This window comes from Desmodus rotundus, chromosome 5, assembly GCF_022682495.2.
Source record: "Desmodus rotundus isolate HL8 chromosome 5, HLdesRot8A.1, whole genome shotgun sequence".
NCBI classification, from domain to species: domain Eukaryota; kingdom Metazoa; phylum Chordata; class Mammalia; order Chiroptera; family Phyllostomidae; genus Desmodus; species Desmodus rotundus.
This window is the reverse complement of record NC_071391.1, coordinates 141458782-141478625: the sequence shown is the minus strand read 5'-3', so window position 1 is coordinate 141478625 and position 19844 is coordinate 141458782. Positions and strand designations below refer to the sequence as shown.

The window sequence follows — 19844 nt, the reverse complement described above, 5'->3', positions numbered from 1 at the left end:
CCTTTCCTTTTTTTTTGGTAGGTGCCCTTAATCAGGTTAAGTTTCTTTCCAATCTATTAATTACGTAACTTTTGTTTTGCAGTTGTTGATGTAATATATTTCACCGACTTTCAAATGTTAAAAGCCAACCCTTCATTCTTGGAATAAGTGTCATTTGGTCATGAGGCATCATTCTTTTTACATAATGTTGGCCTTACTTTGCTAAAGTTTTGTTTAGAAGTTTTGCACTTATGCTCAGTTCTTTATTTCTTACACAGAAAACTTACCTAATAGCCATGTGCCACACAACGATGTCACAGGCAATGGTGGACCACATATCTGATGGTGGTCCCATACGATTTTAATGGAGCTGAAAAACTCCTATTGCCTAATGTCCTCGTAACTATCTGTATGTGGTAGCACGTTTTATACAAATACTTAGCATTGTGTTACAGTTATCTACAGTATCCAGTACAGTATCATGCTATACAGGTTTTACACCTAGGAACTGTAGAAAAACATAATTTTTATCCCAAAATGTCTCTTTGGCATGAGGATTATTTTAGGCTGGATAATTTTAAGAAATAGCAGACATGGGAGAAATGCTGAAAACCAAGTAGAAGTTACCCTTGTGAAAGTCACATTTGTAAGGGAAATCTCCAGTCATGAGGGTGTCTCCCTGCCTGTACCAAGAGGGGAATAACCTGATCGCTAGAAACTCTTACCAATGCAGAAGGCAACCCTGTTAAATCCACACAACAACCTCAACCCTTGTTTGCAGTGCTTTTCCTGACATTCTCCCCTGACTTACTCTCCCACCCCCAACATCTTCTGTCTTCAGCTGAAGATGGTATTTAAGGTGGTGGTGTCAGTCATTTTGGCAAGTTACTCAATTTTCCAGGGTCTCTCACGTGTATACAGGAGATACACATGCTACTGAACTTTTGCTTTTTTCCTGTTAATCTGAATTTATTTACAGGGATGTCTCAGCCAAGAACCCAGAAAGGTAGAAGGTAAATTATTTTTCTTCCATACAGAGCAAGTCTACATATCACACAGCCCAGCTGTATAAGAGGCTATACCACCTATGTTTAAAGTTGTATTCTATGATGTTCAGACAATGACAAAATCATTTAATGATGCATTTCTCTGAATGTATCACAATGAAGTGGTACATGACCATATTTAGGTTATTGTATTTTCTTAAACAAATAATAAAGTTTAGCTAGTATGTATTTCTCTACTGTACAAGGATGAGCAAAAGCAGGTTTACAGTTGTAAGAAACATGTTAAGAAATTGGTAGTAAGGAACTCTATGCCAAAGTGTGCTTGGGTATAGACTATAAGCATGTGAAAATAATGAAGGCCAGCAATTTGAGCACTTATGATATTGTACCTGAGTGAACTGGGCCATGTGACATTCTTATGAGTTAACAAAGCTATTGTAATAGTCATAACCTGCATGTCTTTTTCCATATGAACAACTGTAAGCCTATTTTTGCCTGTCCGTGTATATGAGTACATGAAAATACAATTTTCAAAATGATTTTTCCATGTAGAAAAATAACTTAAAATGCATTTAATTATTTCAATATTATCACAGTTAAAAGATATCTAACCTAATAGATATTTCATATCTGTAACTTTCCTCAGGTCTCCTAAAGCCATTTGGGATGAATCCTTATTGCCCTTATGACCTCAGCTTAGATTTCATTTCTGGCTTAGCAAATTCCAAACAGGGGGGAAAAAAAGAGTAACAGAGGAAAACAAATTAATAAGGTCAGTAAATTAATCAAGGGAAAATTACAGTTAAAGAAAAACAGGAAAGATATCCTCATTTTTATACCCTAGAATGATTCATTCTTTTTGTTTTTTAATCCTCACTCAAGGACATGTTTCCATTGACTTTCAGAGAAAAAGGAAGGGAGAGAAAGTCAGAGAAACATCAGCTGGTTGCCTCTCATAAGCACCTCAACTGGAGACTGAACCTGCAACCAAGGCACGTGCTCTGACTGGGAATCGAACCGGTAACTTTTTTGTGTACAGAACAATGTTCCAACCAACTGAGCCAGGAGGTTGGGGCTGATTCATTCTTTAACACAAGAAACAATGAGCATCATATTTAAACAGTCCTTAATGTAGCTACCTTGTTAAGTTTTATACCATAAAATAATTAATACCACAACAAACAAGTTATTTTGTGTGCTAATTAAAACTCAGAAGGAAATGGTATAATTGTCTAGGTATTCATCTGAAAGAAGTCATTCTAATCCCAGTACAGCATTAACTTGCCCTGTGACTTTCAGAATAAGTCTTAATTTCTTACTACACATAAAGAAGCTGGATTGAATGGTATCTAAAGCTTCTGACAGTTCTAAATGTTAATAATGCTACATTACTTATACATATATATATATATAGCTAATCCACTTTTTTTCTAAACGAAACTTCTTAAATCAGCATTTTCTCAAAAAATGGTGGAAAGTTTCCAAAATACATCACATTTTAGAAAATTCAAATTCAAATCTATTTCAGACTAGGAATTGAAAACAGTGATGTCCTTACAAATAAATCGAGTCCTTTATTTCCTACCAACTACGTTCCCAAGAATAGGAAAGAATTAAACTTCAGAAACAGTTTAAGGAACAGTTAGTGAAAGTAAAAACTATTTAAAAAAGTAGTCTTCCTTAACTTAGTAAGTTGAAGCTTTTTATTAGGAAAAGACTTATTACAATAAAAAATTAAATAGATAATCTGTTTTTTGAAGATACTTTGCGATCACCACATTTAAAAAATATGCCTACTTTCCTCTGTATAATTCACTGGATAATTGTTAACCTTTCTGAATTTTCAAAACTCATATGCAATGACTTTCACATACATCTCCAAGAAAAGGTTTCACTGACCAATGCAAACAGTGATTTATTAAATAAAGTAGAAGTCCATGCTTTATAACTCAGCATTACATTTCTCACAGAGAAATCAAGAAACACTATTTCCTATCATTGATAGTTATCAATTTAAGTCTTTGAACTAACATTTCACTGAAGAAATCAGGCTAAGTGGGAGCTGCCTTCACAGTTGATGCCTGTGCTTTGGCCATCCTTCGAACCAGTGCTTCTTGTCTTTTTTTCTGAATTTCTTCGGGAGAATACTTTCTATTTTTCTCTTCTTCCTCTAAAAATTAAACAAAATACAGATACTGGTTTTATAGACTATAAAGTCATTTTGAGTATGTTTTAATTTTTACTTTTTTTATTACCCAGGTTTGCTACACTGGTTTAGCTATGAAATCTCACTGAACTACTAAATATAAGACTCCAAGTACAGATCTAATGCTGCAGACCAACAGAAAACAAATCACTGATCAATCAGTCCCTGCTGATGCCCTCTTTTCACAGTGTAATAAAATTCATCTGATCGAAAATGGTACGTTTTGATATCCAGCAAATAATTCTTGTGAATAATGACATCTAATTTATATAACTTATGAACAAATACACTCTAAAAACAAACTGGGATTTTAAATGTAAAGCAGTTAAAATATAATAAATTAGATACCAATACCTCAAATAATGTATTTATAACATAAGCTATATTCATATTCACCTCTATAGAACTCCAAGATATTCATTTCAGCCATTCAGGAAAAATATTTTATCATCCTAGAGTGAAATCCAGCATGTCAATAAACATGTAACTCACTGTCAGATATCTTTTTATTTGGAGGACACAGTTTATACAAACATTCGAAAATTGTTTTAAAAAGCAGAATATCTGAATAAAATCTTCAGTTTGAATATGTTTTTAATATATAAAAATGTGAAACATTCTGATATATCCTTATGCAGCATACTGTAGTGTGTACTTTAAATAAACATACTATAAACAATGTTTTAAATACATGTATTTTCTTTTTAAAAAGAAAATAAGTTCTTTTTTAACAAAACATACAGTTTTACCTCTGCTAAAATACTGAGTTCTATTATAATGAATTTAATGCAATAGTTGTCACTTTGAGTTAAAATATTAACAAGAATCAAACTTTAAAGAACAAACCTATTACCTCATTTAAATGTTTTAAAATTAAGGTCATCACCTTAAAACTGTTTATGTTGTAAAACTTGCCTTTCAGAGAAGTACTGTATTTTTCAGAGTATAAGACGTACCGGGCCACAAGACACACCTAGGTTTTAGAGAAGGAAAACAGGAAAAAAAAAACCCCTGCTCCACCGCCGCTCCCCCCCATCCCCAGTGAGCCAGACAAGCTACATTTGGACTATAAGAGGCACCTCCATTTTCCTCCCAAATTTGGTGGGGGGGAAGTGTGTCTTGTAGTTTGAAAAATACAGTAAATAAGAATCTGTAATACTGTCAGCAGAGAAATATTATTTATATTGACATTGAAACAAAGGTTCAGAATTTGTTATAAGACATTTCTCTTGTTAACTAAGGGAAATATATGTCTAAAATATATCACCTGTCTTCCCTTTCTTGGTATAATGTGAATGGGGGCGGACGTTCAGGGTAAGAGAGATATATTTTATGTAAACTCCCTAGTGATTCTGAGGCCATTTATTTCCTAAACTAATAATCTTACAGGGTGTAGCTTTTTTTTCTTATAGAAAGATACCACAAGTTACTTTAAAATTAGCTAGACTAATTATCTAATATTTTAGTCTCATAGCTGAGAAACACGAGAAACTCATAATACATATACACACAGTTTACATTCAATCGACCGTAAGTTTAGAAGGAACACAGGTTAATAATCCATGATGATAGCTCCCTAAAATTGGCCTTACAGTTGGCTTGGTCATATTCTGGGTAATAATTTCAAATGATATAATAAAGTCACACCACGAAAACTTGAATTAGAAAGAGTCATCCATTTCTCCCACCAGCCCTTCCTTTAACTCAATCTGCAATAAAAGTGCAAAGCAAAGTCTCAAACTATTGCAAGGTACAAAGCAACAGTGGGTCGTAATCTTTAACTTAAAGCAAGGGTCAGCAATTTTTTTTTGTAAAGGGCCAGAAAGTAAATGTTAACTTTGAGGGTCATCTGGTCTCTTATCCTAACTGCTCAGCTCTGTCATTGGAGCAAGAACACAGCCAGGACAATACATAAACAAATGATGAGGTTCTGTTCAAATACAAATTTCTGTAGAGACAATGAAATTGGAATTGATTATAATTTTCAAAAGTCATGAAATATTGTTCTTCTTTTGATTTTTCAACCATTTATAATGGGCCATAAGACACACCGGGCCATAAGACGCACCTAGGTTTTAGAGGACAAAACCGGCCACGTAGGCTGGATGGATTTGGACAGGCCATGGTTTGCCAAACCCTGCCTTCAAGGAATGAGGCTCTTAAATGGGTTTTGTTTCAAAGACATTCTGCAGGAGGGCAGTCTGCTACATAACAAAGTAAAAGAAAGTGAAACCAATAGAAAATATTAACAAGGTTAATATTCATTAGAATATTATATGATAAAAATCAACCAAAGGGAAAATTGGTAAGGTAAACTGAAAGGCAGATTATGATTCATTCATAAAAAGGCAGACAGGTTAGTAGACATAAGTTTTGGGAAAAATGAATGTTCTAGAGAGATTTAGTCTTTAATGAAATTATAACTATATGTAAATGTATTCATTTTGGAAGTATGGGTCAACTAATTACACGTATTTGAATATAAATATTTAAAATTACTTTATATTGATAATTCTTAAAGTTTCAAAATATCTACTTTAGGCCAAATGTAGAGATATTCATTGTCAGTGTTGGTAAGAATATAAATTGATGTTAACTTTTTGGGAAGATTTGGTGATAACCATCAAAATTCAAACTATTCTCCATCAATTTTTCAGTAATTAACAGACATAATCACAAGAGCATGCAGAAATTTATGTAGAAGGATATTCACGGGAGGATTGTTTTTAATGTAAAAAACTGCAACCAAACAAAGCTTCCATCAATAGACAGAGTTAAATAAGTTGTTATATCCATATAGTGCTGTACTATGTAGTTATTAAAAGGATTGAAGCAACTCTATATGTACAAATAGGAAAAGACAGTTTCAATATATGAAATGAAGGCAAAACCAAGTTGTCAAATAGAGGGTATGTAGTATATAATTCTATTTAAATAAATCTATAGGTGTATACACACACATTTTTATACGCACAAAAAAATGTTACGTGATCAACCATTTCCAAACTGTCAGTAGTGGCTTTTCCTGAAAAAGTGCATGTGGAAGAGGAGAAATAGAGGACTTTTATATATATTTTTTAAAAGGGGAGGGATCACATAAATAGGAAAGTTCTAACAGTAATACCAACGAAGGCATTATCTAGAATCTAAACAATAATTTAATGTTAAAAGAAACAAAAAAGTTTCTCATGTTAGCACTGATCTACATAATAGATAAGAAGCCTAAAGTGAGCTCCAAGTGAGGGAGAATAATTAAGAAAGTCTATTAATTACAAATTAGTATAGTACATGTTGTAACAGAAGTTAGCACTGGGGATTGGAGTAAGCCAGAGAAAGTGAACATAAATCACTCTGGAGGTGCTTACAAACACAGTGGTTCAAAGGACAAATGGAAAATGGCCTGGCAGATTTGGTACGTGCATGTGGGGGCCCCATTCCTGGTGAAGGAAACAGCATCTGCAGACATGAGACTGTGAGAAATCACCGGGCATTATGAAGCAATAGTAGCTACAGCAGACATATTCCCATTAAAAAAATACCATGATATCAGTGATAACAGGCCTTTCACATGCAATTATATTGTATGATATTCATTCAAATATTTAGTAAATATCTAAGTGGCAGATATTGTGGTAGGTGTAGGTACTCATTGATAAGACAGTAATTAATATTTAATTATGATTTTAAAAGATGAAGGAAATAAGAGACGATGGAAAATACCAAGAAAAGACTTACTTATGGATTGTTCAAGGGCTCTGTGAGAGGGTAGGTAATACTTAAACTGAGACCTAAGGATAAAAAGGCACCAACCAAAGAGCAGGATTGGGAGGGGGCAGACAAAAGTTGACTGTTTTAGTTGGGAATAGCATAGCCAAAGGGAAGAAACTTTCTGTTGAGGAACTGAAAGACAGGATGGTGTAATTGAAGCTTAGTACATAAGGGGAAAAAGAGGGAAGACAGGTGATGAGAGATAATCCCAGGCCTTGCAGATATCGGTGTAAAGTTCAACTTTATTTGAAATACAATGGCCAACCATTGAAGGCTGTGGTTAAGCAGAGGAATGTGAGTTTACCCACTTGTAAAAGATTATTCTGCTCTTTGGCGATTGAAATTGAAAGGGGACAGGTAAAAAAAAACTGCAGTAGTCTAGTCAATAAATGTTGCCTTGGAAAAAGGTGGTAGCAGTAGAGAGTAAAATGGGCAATTTTGAGATATTTTTGTGTGTGGTAGAAACAAAAGAACTGGTTGATGGAAAGAATTTGAGAAAAGAGGAATTGGAAGAATGAAAGAAGACAGGTTGTACTGAATAAGTAAATTAGAATTCTTATCAATACTAACAGAGTTTTGTATCAGCTATTATAAGTGTCTAATTAGAATGCCCTAAATTTTTAAATATTTACCTCAATGTTCTGCTAAACATAGACTATTCAGTTTTAAAACAATGAGATATTTTGTAAATAGTCTCACACCGTATATATCCTAACATATGATTTTCCAGAAAATAATTCAGAAAATATTCAACAAATATTTACTGAGTGCCTACTACATGCTAGTCACTATATTAAATGTTGGTAAAGAACTTGAAGCAGTCTTTTGAAAACATAAATTACCCACTCTGCTTATTATAGCACAATTATTCACAAGAATCACTTTATGACTTCTAGTTACACATCATAGTTTTTACATGTTATGCAGATTTAATACAACAAAAAAACTATAGTTTGCCTACTTTCCAAGATGATACCTTTCAAAGAAAGTGATTTCATACATACCTTTAGAAGGCTGTTTCGAAGATTCAGGTTTCATCAAAGTTTGCTGTTGAACAGCCTTCCCACATAATTTGTTGACAGTTCTGTTTTTCTCCAAACTCTGTGTGATTTTGGTATCAGAGATACTTCCTGTTATACAATTTTGGATAATCTGGGAAAGAACTGGAGAATTTTTGATCTTTGTAAATGTATACTTAGAAAATCTAACTGTACTGTTAGGGTCACTCTGAACTTCATCTGCTACAGTCCTATGGGACAGAGGCCTAGTATTCGATTTCTTCTTGTAAGTAGCTATTTGTGTACTCATTTGATCTGAATTCACATTCGAACTTGAACTTCTTGTAAGAACCGATTTAGAACTATTCACTTGTATTGGAATATCAGTATTATTCCAAGATACAGGCAGATTATTGATTAGACAATTTGATTTCTTAGAGTACAGAGTAAAATTTGTTGTACTACCTAAAAAACTTGGAGAATTTCCACAAATTTCCCCTTTCTGCACCTTTATTGGTTTATTTTTTTGTGAGCTATCTGTCAGTGAAGATGACTGTGCTGAAACATTGCTCAGATTCGAATGCGTTGATTGCACCAACTGACTCTCTTGTTTAGATGTAGTAAACATGTTTTGGGCTCCATGTTTGGAACTATTATTAATCTCAAGTATACTTTCTGATGTCTTGCTGTCCTTTCTCATGTCTTGCTGCTGAGTTAGTCTTTCAATATCATCACATGCCTGGTATAACAGGTCATCCTCTACGTCATCAGCTTCCCAGGTGTTCTCTAGTTGATGACATGCTTTAACAATTTCATTGGCAAATGAAGGGTCATTCCAATCATCAGAGTCAAATGGAACTATATTAGAATGTGTTTTAAAAGACTGATTAAAAATGGACTTATTTCTTTGTTCATCAGAATGTCTTGTGTTCAAAGTAGACTTTTTTTGAGAAGCATTTACATTAGAAATAAATTTAGTATGAGTATCTTCCTTTACTTTTGTCGGATCAGGTGCAACTGAACAATCTTGAGTTTTGTCTTGAATGGTTTTATTGAAAGATTTCTCAAGTTTCACTTTATTTCCAATGGAGAGTAATTTGTTTGGTTTATCATTTGAATCTGGTAAAAATCTGTATTTTCCAGTGTCTATTAATTTACTGGTAGGTGTCTTTGAAGAAACATCTAGTAAAATTTTTGAATCTCTAAACCCAGCATCTAGACTTACATTCATTCTTGAGTTACTTTTATCATTTTCACTGTTAATGGTACAAATTTCCTTTTGATCAAGAATCTGGGCTATTTCAGGAGCAAGACAGGGTTCAGACATTTCTACATTTTGTGTAACAAAAGGTTCATTACTTAGTAAGTTTTCCCAATCTTCCTCAAAATCACCAGTAGTAAATGCATCCATGTGCTTATTAAAAGCCTTTGGCTCCACAGTACTGGAAGTTCCATAAGATTTTGTCCTTCCCGAAGTATCTGCTTGATGAGAAAGTGAAGTTGGGGGTTTATGTGGCACTTTTTCAGTGACCTGAGTTTTGTTAGAAAAGATTTTCTCCTTCTTCAAAGCGCTTTTCTTTCCAAAGGTATTAATAGTATTCCAGAAATCGTCGGACTGATCCTGGCTTAACTGTCCACTACATTTCTGAGTAGAGCCATCAAAAATGGCATTAAAGGCTGCTTCAGCATTTTGGTCAAATGGCATCTGACTGCTATATTGATCATTTCCCACAGATACCTTGGTGTTTCCTTTCATTGGCTTCTTGATTATAGCATTATCTACTTCAGGGACAACATCATATAATAACCGCATCTGTACGTTATCTTTATAATTATTTAAAGTCTCTACTTTTGAAATCATCTGGGTAAAATCATGATTCTGCTTGTTTTGCTCTTGAATCACATCAAGCTCTTCCATATTTTTATCAAATTGCTTAGCCAATTTCATAAGCTCTTCTTCTTGATTTTGCGTTTTTAACCTATTAAAATATTTTAAAAATTATAAGAAAAGTTCTAAGAGTTATTATAAATATTCAATTGTTCTTAAAAAATTATAATATGTTAAAACTTGAAATTTTTAACAATAATTATTTTATGACCAAAATTTTACATGTCAAAACTAAGGAAAAGTTTTTTTTATATATTCATAAAACCAAAACAGAATATTGAAATATTTACTTCACTGAATGTCAGAAAAACTAAAAAGTTTGAACTTACTTTGTGCAGCTGACTTTTGCTCTTGATTTTCCTTTTGCAACATTAGGAGTACAAGGAATAGCAGTTTCCCCAATCCACACACCCAGCATGGAGTCTGTTGTTGGTTTTTCATCCTTTGGCAGAAAGGGTGGAAAAAAGAGGCAGAAGGGAATAAAAAGAGGTGTAAAGTACAGAAAAAAAAAATTTTCCTCAAGTAATAAATTCTGTCTGATAAGGTGGATGGTAATAACAAGTTGCAAGAAGTGATACATTTATGTTTCTGGGAACAAAAGCATTCTGAATTTTGAATTTCTTATTTTCAAAAAATGTTTTGTTCTAGTGATTTGATTATTTAACAAATGTGTATTTAACAATAAAAGCACATTTTTATCAAAAGAAAGCTGATCAACTTATAAGATAGTCATAAAAATAAACATTAGTGTCAGAAATAAACTGTGTTAGCAAAAGTCATGAGTTTAAAATAAAGACACATATAAATTCTTTCTGTGTCACCTGATTCTCCAAATTTTCCCTATCCCCGTTATAATCTTTGTCTACAGTTGGACAGTCTGTGTTAACCTGAATTAAGAACAGTTAGATAGAATTAAGGTCAGGTCTGAGTCAGAGATGAATACAGGTTGGAACTAATGCAAAAAGTAAGGTAGGGGAAAAGTTACTTAAGTCCTGTATATTTTTGCTACACCTTTCAGTTACTTGATCATGTACAATACTGGAGAATGAGTTTACCCACTGGTTACAAACCAAACCAGCAAATCAAATAGGTTAACCATTTTCAACTCTATTTTTATAGTACCTAGAATGAACATAGGTATCACGTAAGGTAAAAATAATCTTATCACTAGATTATAGGTTACTTATAAGAATTATTCTTATGATAGTTCAGCATCTAGCAAAATGCTAGACATAAAGATGTCAGTGCATGTTTATTTACTAGAATCCTTAATTAATCAACAGGCTATTTTCTTAGATGTTCAGTTGATTCTAGTAGATTTTAGCTTTGCAAAATACTAAAAAAATCAATACTTTCACTTTCAATATATATTTTTTTCCCTTTTGTTTTCATAACAACTTTGATTTAGGAAAAACATTCTTAATAATTTAATTATGGATTTTCTGTCCTTTTTTCAAGTAATTTTATATTTATTCAATTTTTAGAGAATAAAAGCATGATAATTTTATATATCCAACTTTATACAGACATTGGTCCTTTGTTTATTTTTATATTATTTGTGTTATATTTGAAAAATTTCTTAATTAAAAATTACACAATCCAGGCACTGTAATAAGATATCTAAACGCATTACTTAATTCTAAAGGATACAGGCTGTGTAGAGTTATAAAAATGATGGGGAAATATACCCCATCTTCAAACAACCAACACTGTATAAAAAGTATCCTTGAAAAAAAGTATAATGAATGTCCAATTAAAATGGAAGTGCATATTTCTTTAAAAAGATGCCATTTCTAAAAATATTAAGGTGACAAGTAATTATTTGAGGACAACTCACTTAAAAATAAACATGAATGTCATTTTTAAAAAAAGACCTTGATACTACTAAAGACTTATGTTTTAAAAGTGCTCAGTTGAAAAGGGTAACATTTAAAACCAACTAATTTCACTGTATTTCTTCTTATACACAAGTTGTATTTTTTCTTATACACAAGTTACCACTTGCATACTGTTGCCATTTCTTTCTGTGAGCTATTTTTTTCCAGCCTGCTTAAGTAAAGAGTCCAATAATTTACTCAACTATCTTTTTATCACTACTTAGGCTGGCCAGCCTAAACACATTTTATTATGCTTCTTTCATGTGAAACCCACAATTAATGAAGATCTATTGTTAACTCATGAAGTAAGTAGTATTATGGCATAAATGCTATTTGACTAATGAACCAAATGGAAAATGAATTTCTATGACATGCCAAACATGGAATGTAGAGAGCTAGTAGCAACAGAGTTGTTTTGACTATCACACTTGTAATTTTGGATATTTTATAGCCATTAAGAAAAACTTCATTTCCTGCCTCCTCCACCTGGATTACGGTGATTCCGTGTAACCGCCGTTTGGGTCAGAGCCATCTATTGTTTTTGATCAAGACAGTCACTGTGCACGGGCGGGCAAAGGGAAAATACCACACTTCCCACAGAGAAGACGCTACGCAAAAACTGGATGTTTTCTGGATTTAAATTGGTTCAATAAGGAGAAAAAAGGAGAGTAAACAGGTTCAGAACAGATGTGGACTTAATATTTCTATTTTACCCAAGCAGTACAAGAAATAAAAGAAAGTTGCAGATGGTTCTATTACAGTAAATAATTTTATCATAATTCCCTTTAACAAAACCTTATATTTATAGTGTTCTATCATTTACAAAGACTTGTATCTAATATAATCGTCATAATAATTCAATAAAGAAAGCAACACAAGTAATTCTAGTTTACGGCTGAATGAACTGAAGTTCTGAGAGACTGAGTGACTTGCTGAGGGTGACCCGGTGTAGGAGGTGGTCTGGGTAGTAACTCTAAATACACTGTTTTTCCACTTTTACAATGATTCTTGATGATCTCGTAATTCAGTAGTATTAAGAGCAGTTTCAGCGGGGGAAAGTTGCCCTATACAGTAAACAATTACCAATCACAAAAAACTTAAAAGTTTACATTTTTATTGTCTGATTTTTATTATCTTAGTAACTTGAAAAGGATGCCATATATTGTGAAACAATATTAAAAACAAAATAAATACAAAGCTCTAGTCAAAATCATTACTCTAAAAAACTGAATTAAGATAATGTTCAGGAAAATATATATTACCGATTTTATATTGTTTCTTTTTTCAAAATATGAAATTCAGTAGCGGAAAAGGTAGAAGTAATACCTGCTGCTCTTTTTGAAATAGAGAACTGTAAAAGATGAAACATTTTTCATATAAATGAACTGTACAAGGACTTAGTGGCACAAAACGAATTATAAAACTAGTGATATTTACCTGAGGAGCAATACGATTAACAATATGTGAGATCTCATCAGTATCTGTGGTGTAAATCTTTTTTTTTCTTCCTTTACCTAAAGAAACAAACATATTTCTATAATCGTAAATTAAAAAAAAAAACTATTTTAAAAAATAACGGTCACTTCTTAGAAAAGTTTTAATTAGCACAGCTTAGGTCACTGCGCACGGTGATTTCCATGCGTGTTACAACAACACAGTCGCATAAGATTCTCAAAACCCATCTATTGCAAAAAGTTCCTGATGTTCTCTCACTGAAATCCAAGTTAAATCTTAATCATTTCTCAAATAGTCACCCAGATAAAAATGTTAATAACAAATTACCTAACTGTTTGGTCATTGGAGAATTTTGATCCCAAAAGATATCATTTTGTCCATCTGGATCGTTAGGAGAACTGAAGGTAGATGACAATAAATCCATTTTCAGCACTCTCTTTGGTGTTTCATACTTTTCTACATAAAATAAGATTAAAACAGCAATTGTTGCATTTTAAAGCATTGCTTCATAATACCCCAATGTCAAATAATAGCTTTAACAAGATTACTTTTTACAGTAAAATTATACAGTTTTCTCCCAGGTATGATTTAACGTAAATTTTCACCACTTCAGTGTTTTACATAAAAAACCCCTTCTAATGCTTCCCATATTTAATACTGTAAATAGTAAGTACTTAAAGATAATCTAGTAGGTCCGTGAATGTACAGTACTGTATCCCCGCGGTACACTCCAGTCACTCCATTCCTTGCCACTGGAACTTGGAGGCTTTGGGAACCACCTGTAATTTATAGCCGCATCGCCACAATCAAAAGCACCCAACAGGAGCCTCAGTGAAAGTCTGTCTAGTCCGGTTTCACCAGCTCTATCTAACTTAGGCCAATTACTAAAAAGCTTTAGCGACCCACTTCTTGGAAAGTTTTGTTTAGTATTACTTTTACAATTTCTAAAGATTTCTTTTTGTTCATTCTGGAGTTGCTTTAGGGGAGTAAAGCAAAGACAAGTAAGGTAACAAAAGCCATGTTTTAAGAAACTGCTCTAGGAAACAGCTTTAGCGTGAGTTTCAGTTCCTACTAGGATTTACTGGAAAATTTTCAAAAATGTAACACGAAAATTGATCTGAATTAAATACTCCGAGGCCCTACTTTGAGGGGCGTTATACACAGGAACTTCCGGTTTATTCATAATGAGATGAGACAGCACCAAGGCTTTGAGAATATAGATACCTACAGCTTTCCATTTGGTTCCTTCTCTAAAGCAAGTCGGGGCAAAAATTCAAGCAGAAATAATTCCGCTAGGAATAAACCGAGGGCAGCAGGTCATCAGATATTTCTTCTTGCTCCGCCACTGCTGAGGGCTTGGAGAAAAAGCCTAGAAATTAGCCGCCCGCCCTCCCTGAAACGGGTAAATCGCACACGACCTATTTCTGTGGCAGGGTCCAGCGGGTGATCAAACCTAACGGGACGTGCTCAAACTCGGGGCCGTGGGGAAGTGTGTCGGGTTAGTTTTGGACTCACGAGGGGAGAAGCCCGGAGAAAGACAACACAGCCCCACTCCCACCCCAGGTTTCCTAGTTGCAAGCTGGGCTGTGGAGCTGCAGTGCCGATGCCCAGAGTGGCCGCGCTGCCCACGTCTCACCCTCGGGGTTACTTTTACTGCACGAAGCGGCTACTGGAAGCTGCTCTTGCTGCGGCACGGGCTGGGGAGGCCCACCTCCGGCCCTGCTGAACCCCGATCTGCGGGCCGACCTCAGCCGCCTCTTCCCTGACTCGACCACCGAGCTGCATTCTTCTGCCGCCGCCGCCATTTTCCGCGGCGTATTCTTCAGGCCAGGACTGTCATCAAGTTTTCTTCGCCGATTCATTGCCTAGGACCCTCCCTCCACCAGCCGTTTCTCCTTTCACATTTTGCAGAGGTAGAGTAGGGCAGTGGAATTACAAAACGGGCCAGCGCCAGTTAGGCCGCCGCCATTTTTGCCGGTGGCGCGCCGGTAAGAGGCGGCCGCTGATTGGCTACGTCTGGCGAGGGGCGGGGCAGTTCGCTTGCAGTTGGCCCGCGTTTCCGCGGCCCGCCTCCGAGCCTGCTGAGCTCTGGCCAGAGTCATCCCGATTGGGAAGGAGTGCAAGGGCTAGTGGTGTGTGCATTAGTAACTGACAGTGAAAGTGTACAAAGTGAGAAAAAGGTTTAATCCACTGACATCTTTTTATTGAATTTGCAACTAGATTTACACATGACTAATTCAGATTATTGTGGGATTTACTATTTTCAAGAAATACAAGGTATAGATTGGACAGGAAGCAATAAAGATTTTTTCTTAGATGCTACCTACGTAGAAATATCCAAAAAACGTAGGAAAAATTATTAAATTCACAGATTAACGAAGTAGCTGATACAAAGTCAGTATTCAAAGATCAACTGTGTTTCAATAGATTAGTAACAAACAACACTGACATTTTGAAGAAATACAATTTATTTTAGCATACAAGATAGCAAATTATTAGAAATAAATTTAACCAAAGATTGCAACACCCCTACAGAGAGAAAATAAAATGTTTGAAAGGAACTGAACTCCTAAATAAAAGAAGGATTGACATATGTTGATAGGTTGCAAGACTCCATATTGTTACAATGTCAGTTCTCAGATTGATCTATGAGTTCAATGCAAATCCATTCAAAATCGCAGTAGGATTGTGTATATGTGTAATATGAAAAATTTATTTTAAAATGTGTATGGAACCACAAAGGGCTAAAAATGTCTAAGAAACTCTTGAAGAATGATGAAGTTGGATATATACCAAGCATCAAGATTTATAAAGCTATGGTAATTAAGACATTGTAACAACCGTGAAAGGATAGACAAACAGATGAAGGAAACAGACTAGAAAGCACAGAAATGGACCTTTACGTAAATGGGAACTTGATTTAATATCAATTTGATATTCACATTGAAAAAGAAACTTAACCTGTACTTCAAACCATATCCCCAAATCAAGTGCCAATTGATTGTATATTTAATTGGAAAATATAAGATAATGAACATTCTAGAGTTGATATAAATTGTTTTCATGACAGAATGAATTTTAAATTGAACAAAAAAAGGTCACCAACTATAAAAAAATAATTGTAAATTTGACAACAGTAAATTGATAACTTGAGATCTGATGGCTATCCAAAGACACCATTAAGGAGGATGAAAAGCAAAGTGCAGATTGGGAGAAGACATTTACAAGAGATAAATTAAGGGCCCATATATAAAACATGAAGAACTGATATGAATCATTAAGAAAATGATTGACCACCAATAATAAGAATGGGTCAGATACTTTAGCAAACTCTCTTAAAAATGAAATCCCAATAATCAACAAACTTGTAGGAAGATGATGCTCATCTTCATATGTAATGAAGAAAATGAAAATTAAAGCCAAAATGGGATACTCCTCTACACCCATCAAAATGGCTAAAATTAATGAGAATGAAAATGGGGGTATGAAGTAACTAAATCAGACATGAAGCCACAGCCCCAACCTTGAGTGCAGCCTGTGAGAGACCCAGAGCTAGAGGACCCAATCAATGGGAACTGTCGCTGCTAGTGTGAGTGTAATTTGGTATAACCACTTTGGAAACAGTTTTATCTAGTAATCCCACTCCTAAGAATATGACCAAAGGAAATGCATGGACTTGTGCATCAAGATACATTTTATAAAAATGCATTTAGCAGTAAAATTTGAAATTACCCCAAACTGGAAGCAAATCAAAGGCCCTTCAGCAGTAGATTAGTGTAGTAGATGAGTATATTGAGCTGTACTTGTTCAACATAAAGCCACATGGTAATGAAAAAGAAAAACTACATCTCCTTGCAACAATGTGGCAAAATGTCATAAATGTAAAATTGAGCAAAGGAGACCAGACTCTGCACCTCTTCCTTCTACAGAATACTATAATGCAGTGATTTTCAACCCTTTTCATCTCGTGGCACACATAAACTAATTACTAAAATTTTGCAGCACAACAAATAATATATTTTTTGCCAATCTGACAAAAATAGGCATAGTTTTGATTTATTTACACCAGATGGTTGTTGTGTCGGCTGTTGTCATTTAAAAAAAAAATTCGTAATCTAAAGGAAAAGAGGTCAGTGCCCCTGACAAAATTAGTCAGGTATTACATGCTTTAAAAATTCTTACGGCACCCCAGTGTGCCTCTTGTGGCCCGTGGGTGGAAAATCACTACTATAATAGTTACTCTGGAGAGGGGAGAAGGGACAATGATCAGAAGGGGACAGAGGAAGGGGGAGTATGTGATGTGTTTTGTTCATCATCTTGTTCTAGTTGTTAATTTTGTGACAGTTCATTGAGCCGAACATGTTGTTTTGTGTACTTTTCTGTATGTATGTTATATTTATCAATAAAAACATTTAAAGTTTTTAATGGAAGGCAAATATCTTTGTTAACATCAAGAAACTGATTTCTTATTTATAATTTAGTGTTTTCATTCTTCACGTTGGCTAACAGGAATCCTACAACTGAACTTGAGGTTCAATTCTAGCAATTAGGCCAACCATTGTGACCAACTAATTCCGTTCTTCCTTAGTCCTTGGCTTGCTACTATTTCCTCTGCCATGATTGTTTTTAATCTACATATTTTTAAACCATCGTTTAGTTTTACACATGTATAACCGGATATGACTGCTTGGGAGGTTACATCTCTTAAAATTCAAATTAACTACTTAAAGCTGCAGTTTTCTAAATTAATAGGTATACTGTTATTTCTCTTGGGGATTTCTCCTCCCTCTCAACTGACCAAGATTCCCAAAAGCAGAAAAAAGAAGTCAAATGTCCATTATAACACTTTATTAAATAGATAGCATCATAGACTTAATTCACCCTGAAAAACACTCAACTCACCCTTAGAAAATAGTTGAAGTTTGAAAAATTTTATAATGCCTATAGGAGTAATAACTGCGTGGTAATCCTTTAAAGCATAGTAATACTGCAAATAAAATAACAGGGAATAATTTCCCATAACTGTCCAAATTCTCTAGTACCCAAGTAACCATTGTAAAAAGGAACAACTTGAGTCCAAAGAACAGTCATGTGTTTTTACCTTAGCACACCCAGGATGGCTATAATTGTAATCATTATGTGGCAGGAAACTGTCATAACTTTTAGCTTGAAAGTCACTTAATTTGCACAGTCTGTTACAGTTCTAATGTACTTCAAATTAAATGTGCTTCCTGAACATAACTCCTGAATAAGTACAGTACAATTAACTCCTTTATAAAATGCTCTTAATAAATAAAGGTTGTCTTGTAGAAATTTGAATGCAAGGTATGATTAAAAACACCAAAACTTAGCATTTCTAGGCATTTGAGTAATATGTACATATAAGTAAGGCTTAATAAATGAAAAACATTTTAATAAATCAAAGTTAAACCCTTATTTGTTTACTTGCAGAAATTATTCATAAATTTGACAGCGTTTATTAAGTAAAACATTGAGACATTGCGAGTCTGTTGATAAAGAGCTTTTTTGTGCAGTGGTTGCCTTGTCACTTACATCACAATGATACTATCTGCTGGCTGGATGGGTAATTGTGAGAAGTCTTTGTTTCAAGTAAAAAAATAATGAAAATCATAATGTGCTGTTATGTAGCACAGTATGTGTACAGAGCCCTGCTTCAGCTATAAATCCATCAGAATACAACTGGCAGGACCTGAACAGGTAACAAAATGAGTAGAGCGTTTTTTCCAGTCTCGTTATGTTTCTAAAATGTACTCTAAAGTGCACCTGGGCCCATTTTTCCTCAGTCCTGACCTGCAAGCGATTGTAATTAAAATCACCTATCATGCTTATCCCTCTTCTGAGGGAACTGCTCCATCAAGAGTCTCTGCTGCGTTTGTGACTGAGATCCCACCAGGTGGCCCCAAGCAGGTAAACCTGAATGGATTAGAGGAGAGCACCTGACTTTGGAAACGAATCTCTAGGCTGGTTTTCCACCTGATTGTCACAAAAGATACATGGAGACAATCATATTTACTGTTAGAGATTTGAAGTAAGAATTTGCTAGAGGGCCTTGTGCAAAACCAGGGGGGGCCAGAAACTCGGAGGAAGCCGACTGAGAGTGGAACTGAGAGACAGAAGCCGCGGTGTTACACTGACAGAGAACGACTGGAGTGAACATCTACAGACTCCGCATCCTGGAAGCGGAACAACACCCATTGAGCTCTAGTGCCCCTGAAGCGAGTCCTACTGTAATTCCCATCATTTCTTTCCATGAAAACCCTTTACAGTAGATTTTCTTTCCTTCAGCTAATGCCAGTTAGTCTGTATTCCTTATAGAAACTGAACTAACGAGCAAAATAGAGACAGATTCATAGATAGCAGGCTGACAGCTCTGAGGAGGGGTCAAGGGGTGGAAGGATCAAGCAAAAAAGAAAAAGGACTCATGGACATGGACAATGGTGCAGTGATTGAAGGGGGGTGGAGGTGGAAGAGGGTATTAAGGAGATAAACGGCAATGAAAAAAACACAGTAAAAGAAAAATTTTTTTAAAAAGAAAAAAAAAACCCTGAACTAAAACAAAGTTTGGGATCAAGGGTTATAGTCAAATTGTTTCTTAGTTTTTATTGGAAGGCCCCAATTGGGAACAGAGAAATGCCAGCTACAAAA

The 19844-nt window shown here is 34.7% G+C and overlaps 1 protein-coding gene across 1 annotated transcript; it reads right to left on the bottom strand.

Annotated features, from left to right (window-relative positions):
• Positions 1-1543: 1543 nt before the first annotated feature.
• ETAA1 (ETAA1 activator of ATR kinase) lies at positions 1544-15154 on the bottom strand. Its single transcript, XM_024552705.4, has 6 exons — positions 14815-15154; positions 13506-13634; positions 13161-13237; positions 10176-10288; positions 7965-9937; positions 1544-3156 (listed from the first exon to the last, which is right to left on the bottom strand). The coding sequence occupies exons 1-6, from the start codon at positions 15038-15040 to the stop codon at positions 3038-3040; spliced, it is 2637 nt and encodes an 878-aa protein (XP_024408473.2). The 5' UTR covers positions 15041-15154; the 3' UTR covers positions 1544-3037.
• Positions 15155-19844: the final 4690 nt, after the last annotated feature.

Excerpts from the sequence above, each read along its gene's own strand:
- ETAA1 (XM_024552705.4), bottom strand. The coding sequence starts at position 15,040 with ATGAATCGGCGAAGAAAACTTGATGACAGTCCTGGCCTGAAGAATACG. Across the intron at positions 13,635-14,814 it reads CAGTAAAAGTAACCCCGAGG|AAAAGTATGAAACACCAAAG; the intron begins GTGAGACGTGGG and ends TATTTTATGTAG. Across the intron at positions 13,238-13,505 it reads TCCAATGACCAAACAGTTAG|GTAAAGGAAGAAAAAAAAAG; the intron begins GTAATTTGTTAT and ends TTGTTTCTTTAG.